Genomic DNA, 22,071 nt, shown 5'->3' with positions numbered 1-22,071 from the left:
GACTAAACAACAACAGGGGCTGTCGAAACTTAATAAATTTATTTATGATCTTCAACAAAACTATCGGATCGAATACATAAATGCGATCACTTTTTTATATCGATAGCCGAAGGCAATTAATAGTATCGCAAAACAGTGAACTTGTCGAGCTTAATATAATAAATATTATTGTATACAATTGTAACAAGGCAAGGGCCCAATACCTATGCAACAATATCTACAGTCTCCTAGCATATAATGGTGGACAGGTTCTCCAGCTTTGGCTTGTCCTTATCTTATCGCGCAAGGTGGACGCGACATGGGACTGCTGTCGAAACTTATCAATATAAAAATAGTGAAGCAGTATTATATTGCTAACTCATAGTATTGATAAACAAAATAAAGCCACACGCGTATAATTAACAAAGAGGGCCCAAACTGCAGCCATGTCCAACATGCCAACGTCCACATCCACATCAAAGCTTAGTCAGGAGCGGACCCGGGAGTGGTTGGCGTCACAGGCGACGACGTCGGTGGACGATGAAGAGCTGGAATCCATTGCAGAATCATCGGTAGTCGACAGCCTGGACTATGAGTACTCGGAGTACACCCAAGATCCGGAGGATGATGACGATAACAACAACAGTCTCGAGGAAATCAGCACCATTACGCTGGGCACTCAACTCCGTGAGTATGACTTACGTTCTTTATGTACATACTTACATACATATATACATACATAACATTATGTTTTTGGCGCAATTTATTTCATTTATTATGTTTTATATGTTGAAGGTCGGACAATATTTAAGTAAAGTTGTGAAATAGTGATAGAGAACCTGGCTAAACTATTTGAATAATGAAGATCAGCAATAATTATGTATGAATGTAACCATGAATGTGAGCGAGAGGCATACATAAATATGAAGAATTCTATCCATACATACGTCACCAAATGTTTTTGACTAGGGATCAGGTGGTTTATCAAAATACTAAATATAAAATAAAACAAGAGCAACTTAGCTTCAGGATCTGAAATTTGTATACCTCGCAGTTTTCAATTGGATCAGGGAGCCGACTGGCATATATAGCACAACGGCTATATATCAAAATTGATGAAAATCTTAAAACTTTCCGATCTTTCCTATGGAAGCTATAAATATATATGTATATATATAGTCCACCGATTCACCATGCTCCAACTTCTATAATAGTAAAATTATATATGTAGAAGAATAACTCCATAGTTTCATTCAAATACCTTGCTTTAAATTTGTTCCCAAACAAATCTCGCACATCTCTGCATATGATTCCCAACTTGTTCTAACATCCCCGGAACGAAGTGACTGCTCCCGGCCACGTCTCAGAAATGTGTTGTGTTAAAAAAGTTGCAAGTCATTGTTTACTAGTGTTCAAAGTTAGTAACTGATCATATATACTTACTGGTCATAGATACTTACTGTTCAGAGTTAATTACTGGTCATAGATACTCACTGTTCAGAGTTAATTAATGCTAATAGCTACTTCCTGATTATAGATACTTACTATTCAGAGTTACTTACTGCTCATAGTTTTATTTCTTTAATTTTCCGATCGTTCCTATGCGGGTTATATATATGTATATATAGTCCACCGATTCACCATTCTCCGACTTCTATAATAGTAAAATTATATATGTAGAAGAATAACTCCATAGTTCCATTCATATAGCTTGCTTTAAATTTGTTCCCAAACAAATCTCGCACATCTGTGCATATGATTCCCAACTTGTTCTAACATCCCCGGAACGAAGTGACTGCTGCCGGCCACGTCTCAGAAATGTGTTGTGTTAAAAAAGTTGCAAGTCATTGTTTACTAGTGTTCAAAGTTAGTAACTGATCATACATACTTACTGGTCATAGATACTTACTGTTCAGAGTTAATTACTGGTCATAGATACTTACTGTTCAGAGTTACTTACTGGTCATAGATACTTACTGTTCAGAGTTATTTACTGGTCATAGAAACTCACTGTTCAGAGTTACTTACTGGTCATAGATACTCACTGTTCAGAGTTACTTACTGTTCAGAGTTAATTAATTCTAATAGCTACTTACTGGTCATAGATACTTACTGTTCAGAGTTATTTACTGGTCATAGATACTCACTGTTCTGAGTTACTTATTGGTCATAGATACTCACTGTTCAGAGTTAAATAATCCTAATAGCTACTTACTGATTATAGATACTTACTATTCAGAGTTACTTACTGCTCATAGTTTTATTTCTTTAATTTTCCGATCGTTCCTATGCGGGTTATATATATGTATATATAGTCCACCGATTCACCATTCTCCGACTTCTATAATAGTAAAATTATATATGTAGAAGAATAACTCCATAGTTCCATTCATATAGCTTGCTTTAAATTTGTTCCCAAACAAATCTCGCACATCTGTGCATATGATTCCCAACTTGTTCTAACATCCCCGGAACGAAGTGACTGCTGCCGGCCACGTCTCAGAAATGTGTTGTGTTAAAAAAGTTGCAAGTCATTGTTTACTAGTGTTCAAAGTTAGTAACTGATCATATATACTTACTGGTCATAGATACTTACTGCTCAGAGTTACTTATTGGTCATGGATACTCACTGTTCAGAGTTACTTACAGGTCATAGATACTCACTGTTCAGAGTTAATTAATGCTAATAGCTACTTACTGATTATAGATACTTACTATTCAGTTACTTACTGCTCATAGTTTTATTTCTTTAATTTTCCGATCGTTCCTATGCGAGTTATATATATGTATATATAGTCCACCGATTCGCCATGCTCCAACTTAGATACTAGTAAAATTATATTGAAGAATAACTCCATAGTTTCATTCAAATAGCTTGCTTTAAATTTGTTCCCAAACAAATCTCGCACATCTGTGCATATGATTCCCAACTTGTTCTAACATCCCCGGAACGAAGTGACTGCTGCCGGCCACGTCTCAGAAATGTGTTGTGTTAAAAAAGTTGCAAGTCATTGTTTACTAGTGTTCAAAGTTAGTAACTGATCATACATACTTACTGGTCATAGATACTTACTGTTCAGAGTTAATTACTGGTCATAGATACTTACTGTTCAGAGTTACTTACTGGTCATAGATACTTACTGTTCAGAGTTATTTACTGGTCATAGAAACTCACTGTTCAGAGTTACTTACTGGTCATAGATACTCACTGTTCAGAGTTACTTACTGTTCAGAGTTAATTAATTCTAATAGCTACTTACTGGTCATAGATACTTACTGTTCAGAGTTATTTACTGGTCATAGATACTCACTGTTCTGAGTTACTTATTGGTCATAGATACTCACTGTTCAGAGTTAAATAATCCTAATAGCTACTTACTGATTATAGATACTTACTATTCAGAGTTACTTACTGCTCATAGTTTTATTTCTTTAATTTTCCGATCGTTCCTATGCGGGTTATATATATGTATATATAGTCCACCGATTCACCATTCTCCGACTTCTATAATAGTAAAATTATATATGTAGAAGAATAACTCCATAGTTCCATTCATATAGCTTGCTTTAAATTTGTTCCCAAACAAATCTCGCACATCTGTGCATATGATTCCCAACTTGTTCTAACATCCCCGGAACGAAGTGACTGCTGCCGGCCACGTCTCAGAAATGTGTTGTGTTAAAAAAGTTGCAAGTCATTGTTTACTAGTGTTCAAAGTTAGTAACTGATCATATATACTTACTGGTCATAGATACTTACTGCTCAGAGTTACTTATTGGTCATGGATACTCACTGTTCAGAGTTACTTACAGGTCATAGATACTCACTGTTCAGAGTTACTTACTGTTCAGAGTTAATTAATTCTAATAGCTACTTACTGGTCATAGATACTTACTGTTCAGAGTTATTTACTGGTCATAGATACTCACTGTTCTGAGTTACTTATTGGTCATAGATACTCACTGTTCAGAGTTAAATAATCCTAATAGCTACTTACTGATTATAGATACTTACTATTCAGAGTTACTTACTGCTCATAGTTTTATTTCTTTAATTTTCCGATCGTTCCTATGCGGGTTATATATATGTATATATAGTCCACCGATTCACCATTCTCCGACTTCTATAATAGTAAAATTATATATGTAGAAGAATAACTCCATAGTTCCATTCATATAGCTTGCTTTAAATTTGTTCCCAAACAAATCTCGCACATCTGTGCATATGATTCCCAACTTGTTCTAACATCCCCGGAACGAAGTGACTGCTGCCGGCCACGTCTCAGAAATGTGTTGTGTTAAAAAAGTTGCAAGTCATTGTTTACTAGTGTTCAAAGTTAGTAACTGATCATACATACTTACTGGTCATAGATACTTACTGTTCAGAGTTAATTACTGGTCATAGATACTTACTGTTCAGAGTTACTTACTGTTCAGAGTTATTTACTGGTCATAGAAACTCACTGTTCAGAGTTACTTACTGGTCATAGATACTCACTGTTCAGAGTTACTTACTGTTCAGAGTTAATTAATGCTAATAGCTACTTACTGGTCATAGATACTTACTGTTCAGAGTTATTTACTGGTCATAGATACTCACTGTTCAGAGTTACTTATTGGTCATAGATACTCACTGTTCAGAGTTAATTAATCCTAATAGCTACTTACTGATTATAGATACTTACTATTCAGAGTTACTTACTGCTCATAGTTTTATTTCTTTAATTTTCCGATCGTTCCTATGCGGGTTATATATATGTATATATAGTCCACCGATTCACCATTCTCCGACTTCTATAATAGTAAAATTATATATGTAGAAGAATAACTCCATAGTTCCATTCATATAGCTTGCTTTAAATTTGTTCCCAAACAAATCTCGCACATCTGTGCATATGATTCCCAACTTGTTCTAACATCCCCGGAACGAAGTGACTGCTGCCGGCCACGTCTCAGAAATGTGTTGTGTTAAAAAAGTTGCAAGTCATTTTTTACTAGTGTTCAAAGTTAGTAACTGATCATATATACTTACTGGTCATAGATACTTACTGTTCAGAGTTACTTATTGGTCATGGATACTCACTGTTCAGAGTTACTTAAGGTCATAGATACTCACTGTTCAGAGTTAATTAATGCTAATAGCTACTTACTGATTATAGATACTTACTATTCAGAGTTACTTACTGCTCATAGTTTTATTTCTTTAATTTTCCGATCGTTCCTATGCGGGTTATATATATGTATATATAGTCCACCGATTCACCATTCTCCGACTTCTATAATAGTAAAATTATATATGTAGAAGAATAACTCCATAGTTCCATTCATATAGCTTGCTTTAAATTTGTTCCCAAACAAATCTCGCACATCTGTGCATATGATTCCCAACTTGTTCTAACGTCCCCGGAACGAAGTGACTGCTGCCGGCCACGTCTCAGAAATGTGTTGTGTTAAAAAAGTTGCAAGTCATTGTTTACTAGTGTTCAAAGTTAGTAACTGATCATATATACTTACTGGTCATAGATACTTACTGTTCAGAGTTACTTACTGGTCATAGATACTTACTGTTCAGAGTTATTGACTGATCATAGATACTCACTATTCAGAGTTACTTACTGGTCATAGATACTCACTGTTCAGAGTTACTTACTGGTCATAGATACTCACTGTTCAGAGTTAATTAATGCTAATAGCTACTTACTATTCAGAGTTACTTACTGATCATAGTTTTATTTCTTCAATTTTCCGATAGTTCCTATGGGAGTTATATATATATATATATAGTCCACCGATTCGCCATGCTCCAACTTAGATACTAGTAAAATTATATTGAAGAATAACTCCATAGTTTCATTCAAATAGCTTGCTTTAAATTTGTTCCCAAACAAATCTCGCACATCTGTGCATATGATTCCCAACTTGTTCTAACATCCCCGGAACGAAGACTGCTGCCGGCCACGTCTCAGAAATGTGTTGTGTTAAAAAAGTTGCAAGTCATTGTTTACTAGTGTTCAAAGTTAGTAACTGATCATATATACTTACTGGTCATAGATACTTACTGTTCAGAGTTACTTACTGGTCATAGATACTCACTGTTCAGAGTTAATTAATGCTAATAGCTACTTCCTGATTATAGATACTTACTATTCAGAGTTACTTACTGCTCATAGTTTTATTTCTTTAATTTTCCGATCGTTCCTATGCGGGTTATATATATGTATATATAGTCCACCGATTCACCATTCTCCGACTTCTATAATAGTAAAATTATATATGTAGAAGAATAACTCCATAGTTTCATTCAAATAGCTTGCTTTAAATTTGTTCCCAAACAAATCTCGCACATCTGTGCATATGATTCCCAACTTGTTCTAACATCCCCGGAACGAAGTGACTGCTGCCGGCCACGTCTCAGAAATGTGTTGTGTTAAAAAAGTTGCAAGTCATTGTTTACTAGTGTTCAAAGTTAGTAACTGATCATACATACTTACTGGTCATAGATACTTACTGTTCAGAGTTATTTAATGCTAATAGCTACTTACTATTCAGAGTTACTTACTGATCATAGTTTTTATTTCTTTAATTTTCCGATCGTTCCTATGGGAGTTATATATATATATATATAGTCCACCGATTCGCCATGCTCCGACTTATATACTAGTAAAATTATCTATGTAGAAGAATAACTCCATAGTTTCATTCAAATAGCTTGCTTTAAATTTGTTCCAAAACAAATCTAGCACATCTGTGCATATAATTCCCAACTTGTTCTAACATCCCCGGAACGAAGTGACTGCTGCCGGCCACGTCTCAGAAATGTGTTGTGTTAAAAAAGTTGCAAGTCATTGTTTACTAGTGTTCAAAGTTAGTAACTGATCATACATACTTACTGGTCATAGATACTTACTGTTCAGAGTTAATTACTGGTCATAGATACTTACTGTTCAGAGTTAATTACTGGTCATAGATACTTACTGTTCAGAGTTACTTACTGGTCATAGATACTTACTGTTCAGAGTTACTTACTGGTCATAGATACTTACTGTTCAGAGTTATTTACTGGTCATAGATACTTACTGTTCAGAGTTATTTACTAGTCATAGATACTCACTGTTCAGAGTTACTTATTGGTCATAGATACTCACTGTTCAGAGTTAATTAATCCTAATAGCTACTTACTGATTATAGATACTTACTATTCAGAGTTACTTACTGCTCATAGTTTTATTTCTTTAATTTTCCGATCGTTCCTATGCGGGTTATATATATGTATATATAGTCCACCGATTCACCATTCTCCGACTTCTATAATAGTAAAATTATATATGTAGAAGAATAACTCCATAGTTCCATTCATATAGCTTGCTTTAAATTTGTTCCCAAACAAATCTCGCACATCTGTGCATATGATTCCCAACTTGTTCTAACATCCCCGGAACGAAGTGACTGCTGCCGGCCACGTCTCAGAAATGTGTTGTGTTAAAAAAGTTGCAAGTCATTGTTTACTAGTGTTCAAAGTTAGTAACTGATCATACATACTTACTGGTCATAGATACTTACTGTTCAGAGTTAATTACTGGTCATAGATACTTACTGTTCAGAGTTAATTACTGGTCATAGATACTTACTGTTCAGAGTTACTTACTGGTCATAGATACTTACTGTTCAGAGTTATTTACTGGTCATAGATACTTACTGTTCAGAGTTATTTACTAGTCATAGATACTCACTGTTCAGAGTTACTTATTGGTCATAGATACTCACTGTTCAGAGTTAATTAATCCTAATAGCTACTTACTGATTATAGATACTTACTATTCAGAGTTACTTACTGCTCATAGTTTTATTTCTTTAATTTTCCGATCGTTCCTATGCGGGTTATATATATGTATATATAGTCCACCGATTCGCCATGCTCCGACTTATATACTAGTAAAATTATCTATGTAGAAGAATAACTCCATAGTTTTATTCAAATAGCTTGCTTTAAATTTGTTCCCAAACAAATCTCGCACATCTGTGCATATGATTCCCAACTTGTTCTAACATCCCCGGAACGAAGTGACTGCTGCCGGCCACGTCTCAGAAATGTGTTGTGTTAAAAAAGTTGCAAGTCATTGTTTACTAGTGTTCAAAGTTAGTAACTGATCATACATACTTACTGGTCATAGATACTTACTGTTCAGAGTTAATTACTGGTCATAGATACTTACTGTTCAGAGTTAATTACTGGTCATAGATACTTACTGTTCAGAGTTACTTACTGGTCATAGATACTTACTGTTCAGAGTTATTTACTGGTCATAGATACTTACTGTTCAGAGTTATTTACTAGTCATAGATACTCACTGTTCAGAGTTACTTATTGGTCATAGATACTCACTGTTCAGAGTTAATTAATCCTAATAGCTACTTACTGATTATAGATACTTACTATTCAGAGTTACTTACTGCTCATAGTTTTATTTCTTTAATTTTCCGATCGTTCCTATGCGGGTTATATATATGTATATATAGTCCACCGATTCACCATTCTCCGACTTCTATAATAGTAAAATTATATATGTAGAAGAATAACTCCATAGTTCCATTCATATAGCTTGCTTTAAATTTGTTCCCAAACAAATCTCGCACATCTGTGCATATGATTCCCAACTTGTTCTAACATCCCCGGAACGAAGTGACTGCTGCCGGCCACGTCTCAGAAATGTGTTGTGTTAAAAAAGTTGCAAGTCATTGTTTACTAGTGTTCAAAGTTAGTAACTGATCATACATACTTACTGGTCATAGATACTTACTGTTCAGAGTTAATTACTGGTCATAGATACTTACTGTTCAGAGTTACTTACTGGTCATAGATACTTACTGTTCAGAGTTATTTACTGGTCATAGATACTCACTGTTCAGAGTTACTTACTGGTCATAGATACTCACTGTTCAGAGTTACTTACTGTTCAGAGTTAATTAATGCTAATAGCTACTTACTGGTCATAGATACTTACTGTTCAGAGTTATTTACTAGTCATAGATACTCACTGTTCAGAGTTACTTATTGGTCATAGATACTCACTGTTCAGAGTTAATTAATCCTAATAGCTACTTACTGATTATAGATACTTACTATTCAGAGTTACTTACTGCTCATAGCTTTATTTCTTTAATTTTCCGATCGTTCCTATGCGGGTTATATATATGTATATATAGTCCACCGATTCACCATTCTCCGACTTCTATAATAGTAAAATTATATATGTAGAAGAATAACTCCATAGTTCCATTCATATAGCTTGCTTTAAATTTGTTCCCAAACAAATCTCGCACATCTGTGCATATGATTCCCAACTTGTTCTAACATCCCCGGAACGAAGTGACTGCTGCCGGCCACGTCTCAGAAATGCGTTGTGTTAAAAAGTTGCAAGTCATTGTTTACTAGTGTTCAAAGTTAGTAACTGATCATACATACTTACTGGTCATAGATACTTACTGTTCAGAGTTAATTACTGGTCATAGATACTTACTGTTCAGAGTTACTTACTGGTCATAGATACTTACTGTTCAGAGTTATTTACTGGTCATAGATACTCACTGTTCAGAGTTACTTACTGGTCATAGATACTCACTGTTCAGAGTTAATTAATGCTAATAGCTACTTACTATTCAGAGTTACTTACTGATCATAGTTTTATTTCTTCAATTTTCCGATCGTTCCTATGCGAGTTATATATATATATATATAGTCCACCGATTCGCCATGCTCCGACTTATATACTAGTAAAATTATCTATGTAGAAGAATAACTCCATAGTTTCATTCAAATAGCTTGCTTTAAATTTGTTCCCAAACAAATCTCGCACATCTGTGCATATGATTCCCAACTTGTTCTAACATCCCCGGAACGAAGTGACTGCTGCCGGCCACGTCTCAGAAATGTGTTGTGTTAAAAAAGTTGCAAGTCATTGTTTACTAGTGTTCAAAGTTAGTAACTGATCATACATACTTACTGGTCATAGATACTTACTGTTCAGAGTTACTTACTGGTCATAGATACTTACTGGTCATAGATACACACTGTTCAGAGTTACTTACTGGTCATAGATACTCACTGTTCAGAGTTAATTAATGCTAATAGCTACTTCCTGATTATAGATACTTACTATTCAGAGTTACTTACTGCTCATAGTTTTATTTCTTTAATTTTCCGATCGTTCCTATGCGGGTTATATATATGTATATATAGTCCACCGATTCACCATTCTCCGACTTCTATAATAGTAAAATTATATATGTAGAAGAATAACTCCATAGTTCCATTCATATAGCTTGCTTTAAATTTGTTCCCAAACAAATCTCGCACATCTGTGCATATGATTCCCAACTTGTTCTAACATCCCCGGAACGAAGTGACTGCTGCCGGCCACGTCTCAGAAATGTGTTGTGTTAAAAAAGTTGCAAGTCATTGTTTACTAGTGTTCAAAGTTAGTAACTGATCATATATACTTACTGGTCATAGATACTTACTGTTCAGAGTTAATTACTGGTCATAGATACTTACTGTTCAGAGTTACTTACTGGTCATAGATACTTACTGTTCAGAGTTATTTACTGGTCATAGATACTCACTGTTCAGAGTTACTTACTGGTCATAGATACTTACTGTTCAGAGTTAATTACTGGTCATAGATACTTACTGTTCAGAGTTACTTACTGGTCATAGATACTTACTGTTCAGAGTTAATTAATGCTAATAGCTACTTACTATTCAGAGTTACTTACTGATCATAGTTTTATTTCTTCAATTTTCCGATCGTTCCTATGCGAGTTATATATATATATATATAGTCCACCGATTCGCCATGCTCCGACTTATATACTAGTAAAATTATCTATGTAGAAGAATAACTCCATAGTTTCATTCAAATAGCTTGCTTTAAATTTGTTCCCAAACAAATCTCGCACATCTGTGCATATGATTCCCAACTTGTTCTAACATCCCCGGAACGAAGTGACTGCTGCCGGCCACGTCTCAGAAATGTGTTGTGTTAAAAAAGTTGCAAGTCATTGTTTACTAGTGTTCAAAGTTAGTAACTGATCATACATACTTACTGGTCATAGATACTTACTGTTCAGAGTTACTTACTGGTCATAGATACTTACTGCTCGTAGTTACTTTATGTTCGAATTTTTTACGATGAACCCTGGAACCAGATTAAGATTTAAATGTATATTTATATTTACAAATTAATATATATAATATTTTAATGTCCAATTGTTACCCTTGCAGCGGCTAACAAACGCTCCGTCATCAGCGAAACATTACGGGACTTGATGAACAGCATCAACAGTATCCAGACTTTGGGCAACGTTAACATCAGCAATTCTACAAACGTACATATCGGCAATGTGACCAATATTAATGGCAATATACAGATCATAGCAGATACCTTAAGAAGGCCGCGTAAAGATGCTCGAAGGGTGTCCCTATCCGATGACCAGGACGAGGCCGAGGAGAAAGTGCGTTCGGATGTGTTTATTAGTAGCCAAAGTAAGCTAAGAATATCTCATGCAGACACAAAACTAATGTATTTTCTATTTAGAATTCAAAATACCTAAAGAGCTGTTCTCGATAGTTCCCCGGCACTCCTGGCTGGCGCAAAATCCCATGGAAGAGCCACAAAATCTACAGCTACCCGTTAAATATGTGGTCATATGTGAGTAGCATCACAATATATGTTTTATTCAATCGAAACTTTCGCATACAGTTAACAGTAACGAAATAAGACTTAAAATAAATGTACTTACAATGCCATTGATTGTTTTTATTTAAGTAAAGCCAATTCCTATTAACTAATTAATCTTAAAACTTTGTGTTTCTTCTTATAGTACACACGGCCACAGAGAGCTCAGAGAAACGTGCAATTAATGTCCGTCTTATTCGTGATATGCAGGTGAGTACATAAAGTGATTTTAATATATTATTATAGTTAACTCAATCTTTCCTTTGTCTCTCCTTTTTCAGTGCTTCCATATTGAATCGAGGGGATGGAACGATATTGCTTACAATTTCTTGATTGGCTGTGACGGCAACATCTATGAGGGCCGCGGCTGGCACACGGTCGGAGCCCATACTCTTGGCTACAACAAGCTTTCACTGGGCATCAGTTTCATCGGTTGTTTCATGCGTGAATTGCCCACGACAGATGCCCTGAATATGTGTCGCAATCTGTTGGCTCGAGGCGTGCAGGAGGGCCACATTGCACCCGATTACAGACTTATTTGCCACTGCCAGTGCAATTCGACGGAGAGTCCGGGCAAGCGGCTGTACGAGGAGATACAGAAGTGGCCGCATTTTTACAATATCGAAAAGGAGGAGCAGTGAGCATAAGTATCAACATATGTGAATGCATTAGACTTCAGTCTTGGGTTCGGATAATAACATTATTATTATTTTTTTTGAATTTTAATACATTTTAGAAATAAACCCAACGTTTTGTTTGAAATAAGTTTTTATTAATTTTCAGTAGATTTTTTTATTCTTCGAAATCATTGCAGTTTTAACAGACGTTTGTTATTATTACGGCTGGTATTACCACCAAGAGCCAGAAGAGTGTCTACGATTCAGACTGGTTTTGGCGCGCTGTATGTGGGAAAAATAGAGAAATACGTTAATTTGTGTGGGAAAAATAGAGAAATACGTTAATTTGTGTGGAATTAAGCAATAACAATAGGCGTTACATTAATCAATTTTGGTCTTGTAGTTAGTTAATTTGGGAAAATCGGTTTCGAAAATAGTCAATGATCGGTTTGCAATCAAAGTTAGACACTTAACAGACACAAAGTGATGGTTTTAGTTGAAAATGCAAGGCAAACAACGGGAGCGGAGCAATTGGGTTAACCCTTGCGTTAGCAGGGACTTACACCAGTCTTTTAAGCCTACAATTGTTGGCAGAATACTTAGGCCTTTTCATCTGTGAAATATACATGAAAATATCCAGTTTTTTTTATATAAGGGTCGAAATCTAATGTCTGCATTAAGTTGAGTCCCTAAATCCGCTTTAGTTTATGTAATGTATTTATGGCCAAGCCGTTCCGGCGACAGGCTAAGTTGCACAATCGAAAGGACGAACTACTAAAATAAATTATACGTACGTGCTGGCCTGCCGTTGGCCCAAGGCGTGAACTTCACATGGCTTTCGTTCCTTTTGGCAGCGTCCGCACGCAACTCGGTGCGCAGAGACTCTCGCAGAACGCGGGCCGCAATGTTCGAGTATTGGATGTAGCTGCAAATGGAATTACGTAATGTGAATAATTTTTGGAATATGGCCTGCGCTCGCATGCTCATTAAACAGCATCCATTACATTAACGTGCGCCTGACACTTATATAATGCTTACGTTATTCCAGCAGCTCTCCAGGCAGTCATTTCGATCAGATTGTTCGTACAATATTTACGCCAAAGAAAATATTCACACCAATTCAGCGACTGCAGTGCGACCAGGCTATATAATTGAAAAGCACCATAGAGCTTTTAAGAATATACCAGAAAAAAATACTAAGTAAACTTAAAGTCTCACATATAATTTATATACTGTTCTCACAAACCGTTTATTTATACCGTCTTCCTACAGTGTTTCACCAACTACTTTAGCAGCTGATCCTTGGGTTTCTGCAGATTTAGTTGGCAATAAATTAATTCTGCAGTCAGTCTAAAAATCACTCTCTTGGTAATATCAACAGTTATTAGTATTGTACAGTCGAGTCCCGATAATTCGTACCCCGCTAAATCGAAAATCGCGATAATTCGTAAAAAATTCTGTCCCCTTGAAAAAAAACTCGTTAATTCGTAAAAATTCCATACATTTTGGTCCCCTCGTTAATTCGTATTATTTGGCGCAACGCAAAGAATATTGAATCTCTTATAAATCGTAATTTTGTTTCGTAACCTCTTATAAATCGTAATGCAATGCGAAATTTTGTGTAGTTAAAGCACCGATAGATTTTACAGACAGCTAATATTTTAAGGCTTGAATTTTTGTTTTTTATAATTTAATGTTCCTGCTTATTTGTTTAATTTTTTGTTATTCTAATTTTATGTTATTGTTTAATTTTCCTTTAATTTGAAAAACGTACAAATGAATGTACATACTTATAATGTTTGTTTAATTTTAATAAAGTTAAATACATATGCAAACATGATGTAAAATGTAAAAACCCCGGTTATTCGACTCTTTCATTTTTGAGCCCCGTTAAATAGAAATCTCGACAAATCGAATTCCCGTCTAATTCGTAAAAAAAGTGATCCCCTTGCCATTTCGAATTATCGGGACTCGACTCTATAATTGTTTTCCAAAAATTCCAGTCGTTCCTCAGTGATGTGCTGTGTGAGCATACCACATAATACCAAATAATACATGATGATCGTGTCACGTCACCATTCGATAGTACGAATTAATGTCATCGATATTTTTGCAACTCTGCTACTACTTATATCTTTTTTGTGGTTGTGAACTATGGTCATACTGAGCAGTGAGGAACACTAGTACATTTTCGAGATAATATAATCGTCCTGAAGGGTTTATTTAAAACAATATATTGATTTGATTTGCAAATTCCCAGTAGTGCGTTCATTTTGTATTGAGGAAACAAAGGTAGAAAGTTGTGATATTGTGCTATGAACGAACACAACCTCAAAAGTTTTAATGGCGTGGCTTTTTTATCCACTCATGTGTACATGCGTGCGTGCACAAGTAAATTCGAGAAATAAACTAGATATGTGTTCCATTATTTTCAATAAAGCCTTTTGCAAGTTAATATATTACCCAAATGATATAGGAATGACACGTATAAAATTATGCAGTACTTTTGTTCATAAATATACATATGTAAATGTGTATGTGTGTACATGGTGCTACCTGACTGCGAATACATATGTACATTTAACTTTTTTTTTCTTCATCGTCGAAACAGTTGTAAGCTTGTACATGCGCATTCATTTTATTAAAACGCTCGTATTTTATTATTTTCAGAATAGAGTTGACTGCAAAATTCCAGAGATAGCGCATTAAGCGTCAATATACCATCTGGCACGGGATCACTGCTTTAACTTGGCAATTTCTGTTGGCAGTGTAATTACATAGTTTTGTTTTCGCTTTATATTTTCGAGTCGACTTGCAATTGACTTTAGAAAACCCGATTGTGCTTTATCTTTGTCTAATTTGCGAACTGGCAGTGCGCACCCCAAGGAGGGGAAACAAAATCTTATATGACTTTTGAAAGATTCTTTGGTAAGTATCCTTTAATATTGTCTTATTAATGCCTTATGCAATTAGTAAGTGTAATTAACTGTAAAATAAGTTGAGCCAACAATGAAACTATGTACATATGTGTACACACGAAATAGATATGTTGTACTAACTGTGAAAAGGATTTAAAATATGTGCAGACCTTCTTTTTTTACAAGTTCACTTTTTTATTGTCCGTCAGAGAAGGGAAATGTATGTGTGTTTATTCCTATGCATATATATTTACTCAAAATTCTATTTTAAAGTAAAAAATTTAATGAAACAACACAAAAAGCTAAGCTTTTTTACAATACCACAATAAAACCTAAATTATGTGGACTTTAGGGATTTATATTTATCTTTGTGTTAATTTTTTGGATAAAGCAAACTGGGCTATGTATGAAATGTTTAATAAGAAAAGCGTATTTGTGCTAGTTTTAGGAAAACAATGTTTTTTTTAGGCATATTGAACTTATAATTATTTAAAATTATATATTATTATTATATATTGTTGTTTTTTTTGTCAATTTTAATGACTTAAGTCCTTATAAAATTAAAACTAAGACTGCTTTGTGTTTTCTGTTAAGAATATGACAACTTGTTAACTTCCAAGGGGTTAAGATAAGTTATTAAAATGCCATTTTTCTTCTAGAAACGTACAGATTTAAATTTAGTTAGGCATTAAATCTTTTAAATATTTTAATGACAGTTCATTTCAGCCAACTTTGAAGAAATATTAATATCAATAATAATGTTTAAAAAGGGACCAAGATAAGTGATATTTATTTATGAACCTAAGAGCAAATACAACGGATGTCGGATAATAAGCTTTAGAGGAATTAATGCTATTTAGTTTTAATGTATACAAGTATCGATTCCTGGTACGTTCTTTTATTTACTTTTTGTATCGTCATTATCATAGTCCAAGCTAGATTTTTCGTGGGAATCCCATTTCTGTCAGCCAGAGTTTCTATTAATTTAATTTGAAAAGACGACAATTAGAAAAAACTAATCTGGGGCTCTGTTAGCAACTACACATCTCTCGATCAAGACCTGATTTCAATTCCAATCCGATTTTGATTTTGTCGTGTCAGATCGTATATATTTATAAGTTGGATATCCCTTGCTCTTTTGGCTCCGCAGTCATTTATAAACATTTATCGGAAATTTTAGGCTGTTTCTGCATTTATCTTGTAACGAAATTAACACAGGGAAACCTAACGAAGATCCATCTTAAAACAAATTCGATGTTCCCAAATATGAAAATCTGAAACGCAAAATTCGGCACTGAACTTGTTGTCATTTAAATCCATTTCCCCAGTATCCAGGTGTCAACTGACGACATATTACACAATATATCTGCCCGAAAATTCTCTGTGCTCAAAAACTCGTTGATAATTCTATTCTAATTTTCGATAGTTCTAAAGTTAATCTTCTGGGCAGTACCATTTTGGCTAACTAACCATATTAATAAACTCTTTAATTGATTGCATCAAGAACAGGAGATCTTCAGCACCTATTTTTCATGTGGTCTAAATTTTGTTCGATTTACGGGTCAATATGGCTTTGCATTAAATGGCCGTTTTCGCTTTAAGTTTGGATTTGTTAAAAAATATTATATATACACAAAGCTAGATATCAGTTAGAGATTTTTGACGTTGTTGTACCCCAAGACCTCCCTATGTCTTTATGTGATCGCATTGTGGTGGTAAGAAGAAAACTTAAGCATTGTGGGTTACCTACCCTATGTACCTAGTTTTTGTCGTAAATTCCTAATAGTTTGTTCTAATGCTTAAGCCTAATCTCTTTTTAACAAATCGTTTTTGTTTTGCAGAAACACCAGCAAAAAAAGCAGCACCTCTCATTCCACAAAAACGGAGTAAAGGGTTCGAACTGTGCATGAATTCAAAAGGGCGAACCATAAGTCACCGGTAAGTCACCAATTACATCGTTCATATATAGCCTTCTCGATGTTCTGCAGCAGTAGAACAATACATATATAAACGCTATAAGCACCTATTTCTTTCTTCAGTTAAACATCAAGTAAATCGAAATTTGTATATGATAATTTTATGGGAAAATCAATATTTGAAAATTTCATAACTAAGCAAAAAAGGCATTATAGGGTCGGAAATGATTCCTTCACTGCTTCCAACGCTTCTGATCAAAAAAAGAATAGCTTGCAATGTCATAATAGGGAATTAGGGAATTAGAAAAGTTTTTGTCGATGTATCATATCCCTCCTAAGGAGCACTTTGCGAAGAGCTCTCACTTCGACAGATTTGTTTATAAACAAGCGAAATTTTCAATTTACTTTATCTAAGTTCATCATCGCCTGAGCAGAACCTACACCTAAGAGTGGATTCATATTTCTGCCAGCTAATCTGTTTTTGAGCTTTATTTGAAGAGACAGCAAAGGCTGAGGCTCAGTTAGCAACTGGACCTTTATCCATCAGGGCTTTATCGCTGTGATTTAAAAGTGTTCATTCTAAGTCTAAGATTCAGGAGTTCTGTAAGGATTGACAAGAATTATTAATTTGCTTATCTTCATTCCTATATTGCAGGACTTCGAGTAACAGACATCGGAAGTTACAGCCATTCAGGTACACATGAGCCTGTTATTTTGTCATATATAACAACAACAGCCGCAACAACAACAGCAAATTGGTAAATTAAAAACAGCCTTCAAATATATCCGGAATAATTAATTGGAAATCGTAAAATATATATATACACATATATGTATGCCTATATACATATATGTATATATTTAATTATTCATTCAAAAAGAACCGAATAGGAGCGCTGAAAAAGCAAATATACACCGAGAAGGCGAACGCCAATGCGAAAGCGAAAGCAACACCAACTTTAAACAGAGCAGAGCAAAAATATCGTAACGATTAAGATCCAGATCAGATCAGATCCTTTAATTCTCTAAAAGGGATATGCTATCCGAATTTCAAAGCAAAATTGAGTATAGAAAAGAAAGTTGTTTATGTAAGGCACCATATTAATTAACAGCTCAAGCTCAAGCATAAATACGTCTCCAGTGCTTCATATATTTCTGGAAATATATATACAAAATTCTCCTCGTTTATTCTCGGAACAGTTTTTAAAAGTGACCAACCAACAAGCAGTAGCAGCAGCAGCAGCAGCACCATCAGCAGCAGCGGCAGGCAAGCAAGAGCAAAAGCAATATAGCTAAAGTACCGGCAACAGCAGCACCACCAAAAACAAAAAGGAAAAAAATAAAATAAATTTAATGAACGGAAACGAAAGTTGGAAAAATCACAAAATAGCCAAAAAGCTAAAGTCAATAATCAATTTGCTACTAGACAATTGGCATTAGTTGAAACGGCCGGCAGCGATCTCCCCCAATTCTATTTTCCATTTAGTATCATTTACAACCTGGACACATTGTTGTTAGCCAAAATTTGCGTTATCTTTGTTGGTTGTTCCGTATAAATAAACAGCAGCATCAGCATCAGCAGCAGTAGCAGCAACTCCAATCAAAATGGCGACCGTGAACGTTAATCGCAGCGTGACGGACATCTTCTACCGCTACAAGATGCCGCGCCTGCAGGCCAAGGTCGAGGGCAAGGGAAATGGCATTAAGACCGTTCTGGTCAACATGGCCGAGGTGGCACGCGCCATCGGACGACCGGCCACGTATCCAACCAAGTATTTTGGATGCGAGTTGGGAGCCCAAACCTTGTTTGATCATAAGGTATGCTTGGCTAGCATTTTATTTATGATTTACCTTATTTATTATTATTGATTTATTTACAGAATGAACGTTTTATTGTAAATGGTTCCCATGATGTGAACAAGCTGCAGGATCTGTTGGATGGCTTTATTCGCAAATTTGTTTTGTGCCCCGAGTGTGACAATCCGGAAACCAATTTGACCGTTTCGGCCAAGAATCAGACTATTTCGCAGTCCTGCAAGGCCTGCGGCTTCCATGGACTGCTGAAGGTCAATCACAAGGTAAACACGTTCATTGTGAAGAATCCACCTTCGTTGAACCCGGCCGCCCAAGGCTCCTCACTCACTGAGGGCAAGCGCTCAAAGAAGCAAAAGCAAAAGAATGAGAATTCAGACGGTTCGATGTCCAACAACTCGATGGCGAACAACTCTGGCGGTGAGTCGGATGGCGGTAATGGTTCGAATCAGGCTAGCCAAACGGAGGCCGAGATAAGTGCTGCAATTCCGGAGAAGAACATAGCTGAGGATGATGATGAGGGCTGGAGCGTTGATGTGTCGAAGGTAATTATAAGCTAGAAATTAACATAAATAATCTGTGCATCGTTGTATCGTTTCTTTTTTTTCTGTCGTCCCAGGAAGCTATACGTGCACGCTTGCAGGATCTGACTGACGGAGCCAAGGGCATGACCATTTCGGATGACTACGACAAGACCGAAAAGGAACGCATCGATATCTTTTATGAGCTGGTCAAGGACAAGCGGGACAAGAAGCAACTAGATGATCTGGCCACCCATAAGGAACTGTTTATCGAGGCAGAGCGTCTGGATATTCTCAACAAGGCGCCCATGGTCTTGGCCGAGCTCCTTTTCAGCGAGAACATCATCAAGGAGGTGCAGAAGAATCGTCATTTGCTGCTTCGCTTCACCTTCAATAATCCGAAGGCTCAGCGTTATCTAATCGGCGGCGTTGAACAGACCGTTGAGCTGCACACGAGCACATTGATGTCCAAGGTGGCCGGTATCTTCAAGATATTCTATGACCAGGATATACTCGATGAGAAGGTCATCCTAGACTGGGCACAAAAGGTAAGCAAGCGTCATGTCTCGAAGAAAATTGCCACGGAGATACACGAGAAGGTGATGCCGTTCGTCCTCTGGCTTAAGAACGCCGAAGAGGAGTCCTCGGATAGCGAAGAGGACGATGACGACGGGCTGCCAGAGGATTCCGAAGAGGAGGATGACGGATACTGTTATAAGAATAAAAATAATAAACAACAACAGCAACAGCAACAAGGCGGCGATGACGGAGATGGAGACATTGACATTGATGATATATAAAGCGAGCTAAGCGGCGGCGGCGACGGCGTAATCTCCATAGCAGAGCGTAATCAGAAGGAAAAAAACCGAATCGGCATAAACGTTAACGAGTTTCAACAATGGTCTTAGTGGTATCTCTCTGCCTACAGGTTTAGTTTGTTTTTCAAAATCGTTCGGTTCAAAACATCGCAAGGATCCTGACGTCCTGTTACGCATGTTGCGCCAACTTTGCTTTAGTTTGATTTATCGCTTTGCTACCATTCAATTGTAAGCATTACATTTAACCAAGCTGCTGTAACAATAGACGTTAATTGAACTTAATTACACCAACCAACACTTATATATTTCAACAATAAATTAAAATAAAAAGTAAAATGCAATAGCAAAAAAAGATGAAAGAAACTATTTATATTGTAAATCCTGTGAACTAATGATGCCCCTAAAGAAATTAGCTTTTATTGGGTACTATAGCGATAGTACATACATATATGTATTCCTATATTCTTGAAGTTGAGTTACTATCACCCACAACCGCGTTGAATGCGCCTTTATGTCCAATTTATCGGCGCTTTGCAGCAATAGCAAGGTAAATACAAGCTTTTAAAATCCCTAAATTGATTTTCTCTATCTCAGGTGGACCGGAAACGGAGGCGAAATGAAAAGCCAACACCGTTTATATTTGGCTAAGCATTTATTTGTATCGAAATCCGATAACCTGTAACAATCGGTCGTAAGCCCAACAAATGAAACATGTAAGTAGTTTTAGCTCATATTCATCTTTGAAGACTGCTTAGTTGTGTTTAGGTTTGACATTTTACGTTTATTTTCTGTAATTTATCTACTTTCTGTACCACATCTGGAGAGTCTTCATACGCTTCACTTTCTTTTGCAACTGCAGAACGCCGTACATCAATGCCTCGGCAGTTGGTGGGCAGCCGGGAACATAGATGTCAACGGGGATTATCCGGTCGCAGCCACGAACCACCGAGTACGAGTAGTGGTAGTAGCCGCCTCCGTTGGCGCAGCTTCCCATGGAGATGACCCAACGGGGCTCGGGCATCTGGTCGTATACCTTTCTCAATGCCGGTGCCATTTTGTTGGTCAAAGTGCCGGCCACAATGATGACATCGGCCTGCCGGGGAGAGGCACGGAAAACTACGCCATAGCGATCCATGTCGTATCGTGGAGCTGCAATGTGCATCATCTCGACGGCGCAACAGGCCAGGCCAAATGTCAGGGGCCATATTGAGCCCTTGCGACCCCAGTTCAGAAGATCATCCAATCTGGCCAATGACCATTCCGCCACAGACGTTTGCTTGGTTCCGAACGGAGAGTAGCCCTTCTTTGGCAAACTCGGCGACGTTTCAATTACCGGAAGAGTTTGTTGATTGCGAACGAAAGTTGCATTGAGTGCAGGCACTGAATATATTGTATTCGAATTAAGGGTCGCTCTTTGCAAACACTTGCTTAGGGTCGAGGTCGAGGTCGTGATAGCTGAACGCAACATGTTGGTTCTGAAAAACGAATGAAAAGTAGCTTTTGAATGTCATAGTTAAATATTTAATACCTTATTTATGTAACTTCAACTAAATAACAGTGTGATGACCAGTGTGGCAGCAGCTGGGCCCTCTACCATCTGACCCGTGCAAATATACTAAATTACTACATTTGAAAATACCAGACAAATGTGAAACCTGCCAATTCGCAAATACCATATTCACATGACATAATAAGACTGATGGAAAATGGTAAATGACTTCATATTAGCTTTTAAGTCATCTCAACCCAATATTG

The 22,071-nt window shown here is 36.3% G+C and overlaps 5 protein-coding genes across 10 annotated transcripts; 3 read left to right on the top strand and 2 right to left on the bottom strand.

Annotated features, from left to right (window-relative positions):
- The first annotated feature begins 4 nt into the window (after positions 1-4).
- PGRP-LE (Peptidoglycan recognition protein LE) lies at positions 5-12,476 on the top strand. The gene is made up of 5 exons (XM_020949526.2): positions 5-666; positions 11,261-11,521; positions 11,574-11,687; positions 11,860-11,924; positions 11,996-12,476. Exons 1-5 carry the CDS (start codon positions 426-428, stop codon positions 12,353-12,355), a joined length of 1,041 nt encoding a protein of 346 aa, XP_020805185.2. The 5' UTR covers positions 5-425; the 3' UTR covers positions 12,356-12,476.
- sun (ATP synthase subunit epsilon stunted) lies at positions 12,465-13,400 on the bottom strand. Of its 2 annotated transcripts, XM_020949528.2 has the most exons (4): positions 13,370-13,400; positions 13,126-13,256; positions 12,895-12,944; positions 12,465-12,613 (listed from the first exon to the last, which is right to left on the bottom strand). In XM_020949528.2, exons 1-3 carry the CDS (start codon positions 13,396-13,398, stop codon positions 12,931-12,933), a joined length of 174 nt encoding a protein of 57 aa, XP_020805187.1. In that variant the 5' UTR covers positions 13,399-13,400; the 3' UTR covers positions 12,465-12,613; positions 12,895-12,930. The 2 variants fall into 2 exon arrangements, with proteins under 2 accessions (XP_020805187.1, XP_020805186.1); XM_020949527.2 differs by lacking the exon at positions 12,895-12,944.
- Positions 13,401-14,431: 1,031 nt separating this feature from the next.
- Positions 14,432-18,514, top strand: LOC110181743 (uncharacterized). 4 transcript variants are annotated; one of them, XR_015272386.1, is made up of 5 exons: positions 14,432-14,623; positions 15,002-15,259; positions 17,091-17,187; positions 17,821-17,923; positions 18,366-18,514. XR_015272386.1 is itself a non-coding variant. In XM_086835970.1 (4 exons), the coding sequence occupies exons 2-4, from the start codon at positions 15,238-15,240 to the stop codon at positions 17,867-17,869; spliced, it is 168 nt and encodes a 55-aa protein (XP_086692096.1). In that variant the 5' UTR covers positions 14,432-14,623; positions 15,002-15,237; the 3' UTR covers positions 17,870-18,514. The 4 variants fall into 4 exon arrangements, 3 of the variants coding, with proteins under 3 accessions (XP_086692096.1, XP_086692103.1, XP_020805261.1); XM_086835970.1 differs by having other exon boundaries at positions 17,821-18,514; XM_086835977.1 differs by having other exon boundaries at positions 14,435-14,501; positions 17,821-18,514.
- eIF5 (eukaryotic translation initiation factor 5) lies at positions 18,376-20,668 on the top strand. Its single transcript, XM_020949601.2, has 3 exons — positions 18,376-18,983; positions 19,046-19,522; positions 19,597-20,668. The coding sequence occupies exons 1-3, from the start codon at positions 18,771-18,773 to the stop codon at positions 20,296-20,298; spliced, it is 1,392 nt and encodes a 463-aa protein (XP_020805260.1). The 5' UTR covers positions 18,376-18,770; the 3' UTR covers positions 20,299-20,668.
- A 281-nt stretch (positions 20,669-20,949) lies between these two features.
- On the bottom strand, positions 20,950-21,943 carry ND-20 (NADH dehydrogenase (ubiquinone) 20 kDa subunit). Of its 2 annotated transcripts, none has more exons than XM_020949734.2 (2): positions 21,845-21,943; positions 20,950-21,791 (listed from the first exon to the last, which is right to left on the bottom strand). In XM_020949734.2, the coding sequence occupies exon 2, from the start codon at positions 21,782-21,784 to the stop codon at positions 21,116-21,118; it is 669 nt and encodes a 222-aa protein (XP_020805393.2). In that variant the 5' UTR covers positions 21,785-21,791; positions 21,845-21,943; the 3' UTR covers positions 20,950-21,115. The 2 variants fall into 2 exon arrangements, with proteins under 2 accessions (XP_020805393.2, XP_086692069.1); XM_086835943.1 differs by having other exon boundaries at positions 21,859-21,943.
- Positions 21,944-22,071: the final 128 nt, after the last annotated feature.

Source organism: Drosophila serrata, unplaced genomic scaffold (assembly GCF_035046125.1).
Source record: "Drosophila serrata isolate PLE 108 unplaced genomic scaffold, ASM3504612v1 contig_45, whole genome shotgun sequence".
In the NCBI taxonomy this organism is placed as follows: Eukaryota; Metazoa; Arthropoda; class Insecta; order Diptera; family Drosophilidae; genus Drosophila; species Drosophila serrata.
The sequence above is the reverse complement of the archived record's forward strand: the minus strand, read 5'-3'. Positions and strand labels throughout refer to the sequence as shown.

Coding starts and splice junctions, on each gene's coding strand:
- PGRP-LE (XM_020949526.2), top strand. CDS start 426: ATGTCCAACATGCCAACGTCCACATCCACATCAAAGCTTAGTCAGGAG. Junction 667..11,260: donor TACGCTGGGCACTCAACTCC/GTGAGTATGACT, acceptor TTACCCTTGCAG/CGGCTAACAAACGCTCCGTC. Junction 11,925..11,995: donor GTCTTATTCGTGATATGCAG/GTGAGTACATAA, acceptor CTCCTTTTTCAG/TGCTTCCATATTGAATCGAG.
- sun (XM_020949527.2), bottom strand. CDS start 13,398: ATGACTGCCTGGAGAGCTGCTGGAATAAC. Junction 13,257..13,369: donor TGGAGAGCTGCTGGAATAAC/GTAAGCATTATA, acceptor TTCCATTTGCAG/CTACATCCAATACTCGAACA. Junction 12,614..13,125: donor GGCCAACGGCAGGCCAGCAC/GTACGTATAATT, acceptor TCCCACATACAG/CGCGCCAAAACCAGTCTGAA.
- LOC110181743 (XM_086835970.1), top strand. CDS start 15,238: ATGACTTTTGAAAGATTCTTTG. Junction 15,260..17,090: donor GACTTTTGAAAGATTCTTTG/GTAAGTATCCTT, acceptor TTTGTTTTGCAG/AAACACCAGCAAAAAAAGCA. Junction 17,188..17,820: donor GGGCGAACCATAAGTCACCG/GTAAGTCACCAA, acceptor CCTATATTGCAG/GACTTCGAGTAACAGACATC.
- eIF5 (XM_020949601.2), top strand. CDS start 18,771: ATGGCGACCGTGAACGTTAATCGCAGCGTGACGGACATCTTCTACCGC. Junction 18,984..19,045: donor AAACCTTGTTTGATCATAAG/GTATGCTTGGCT, acceptor ATTTATTTACAG/AATGAACGTTTTATTGTAAA. Junction 19,523..19,596: donor GGAGCGTTGATGTGTCGAAG/GTAATTATAAGC, acceptor CTGTCGTCCCAG/GAAGCTATACGTGCACGCTT.
- ND-20 (XM_020949734.2), bottom strand. CDS start 21,784: ATGTTGCGTTCAGCTATCACGACCTCGACCTCGACCCTAAGCAAGTGT.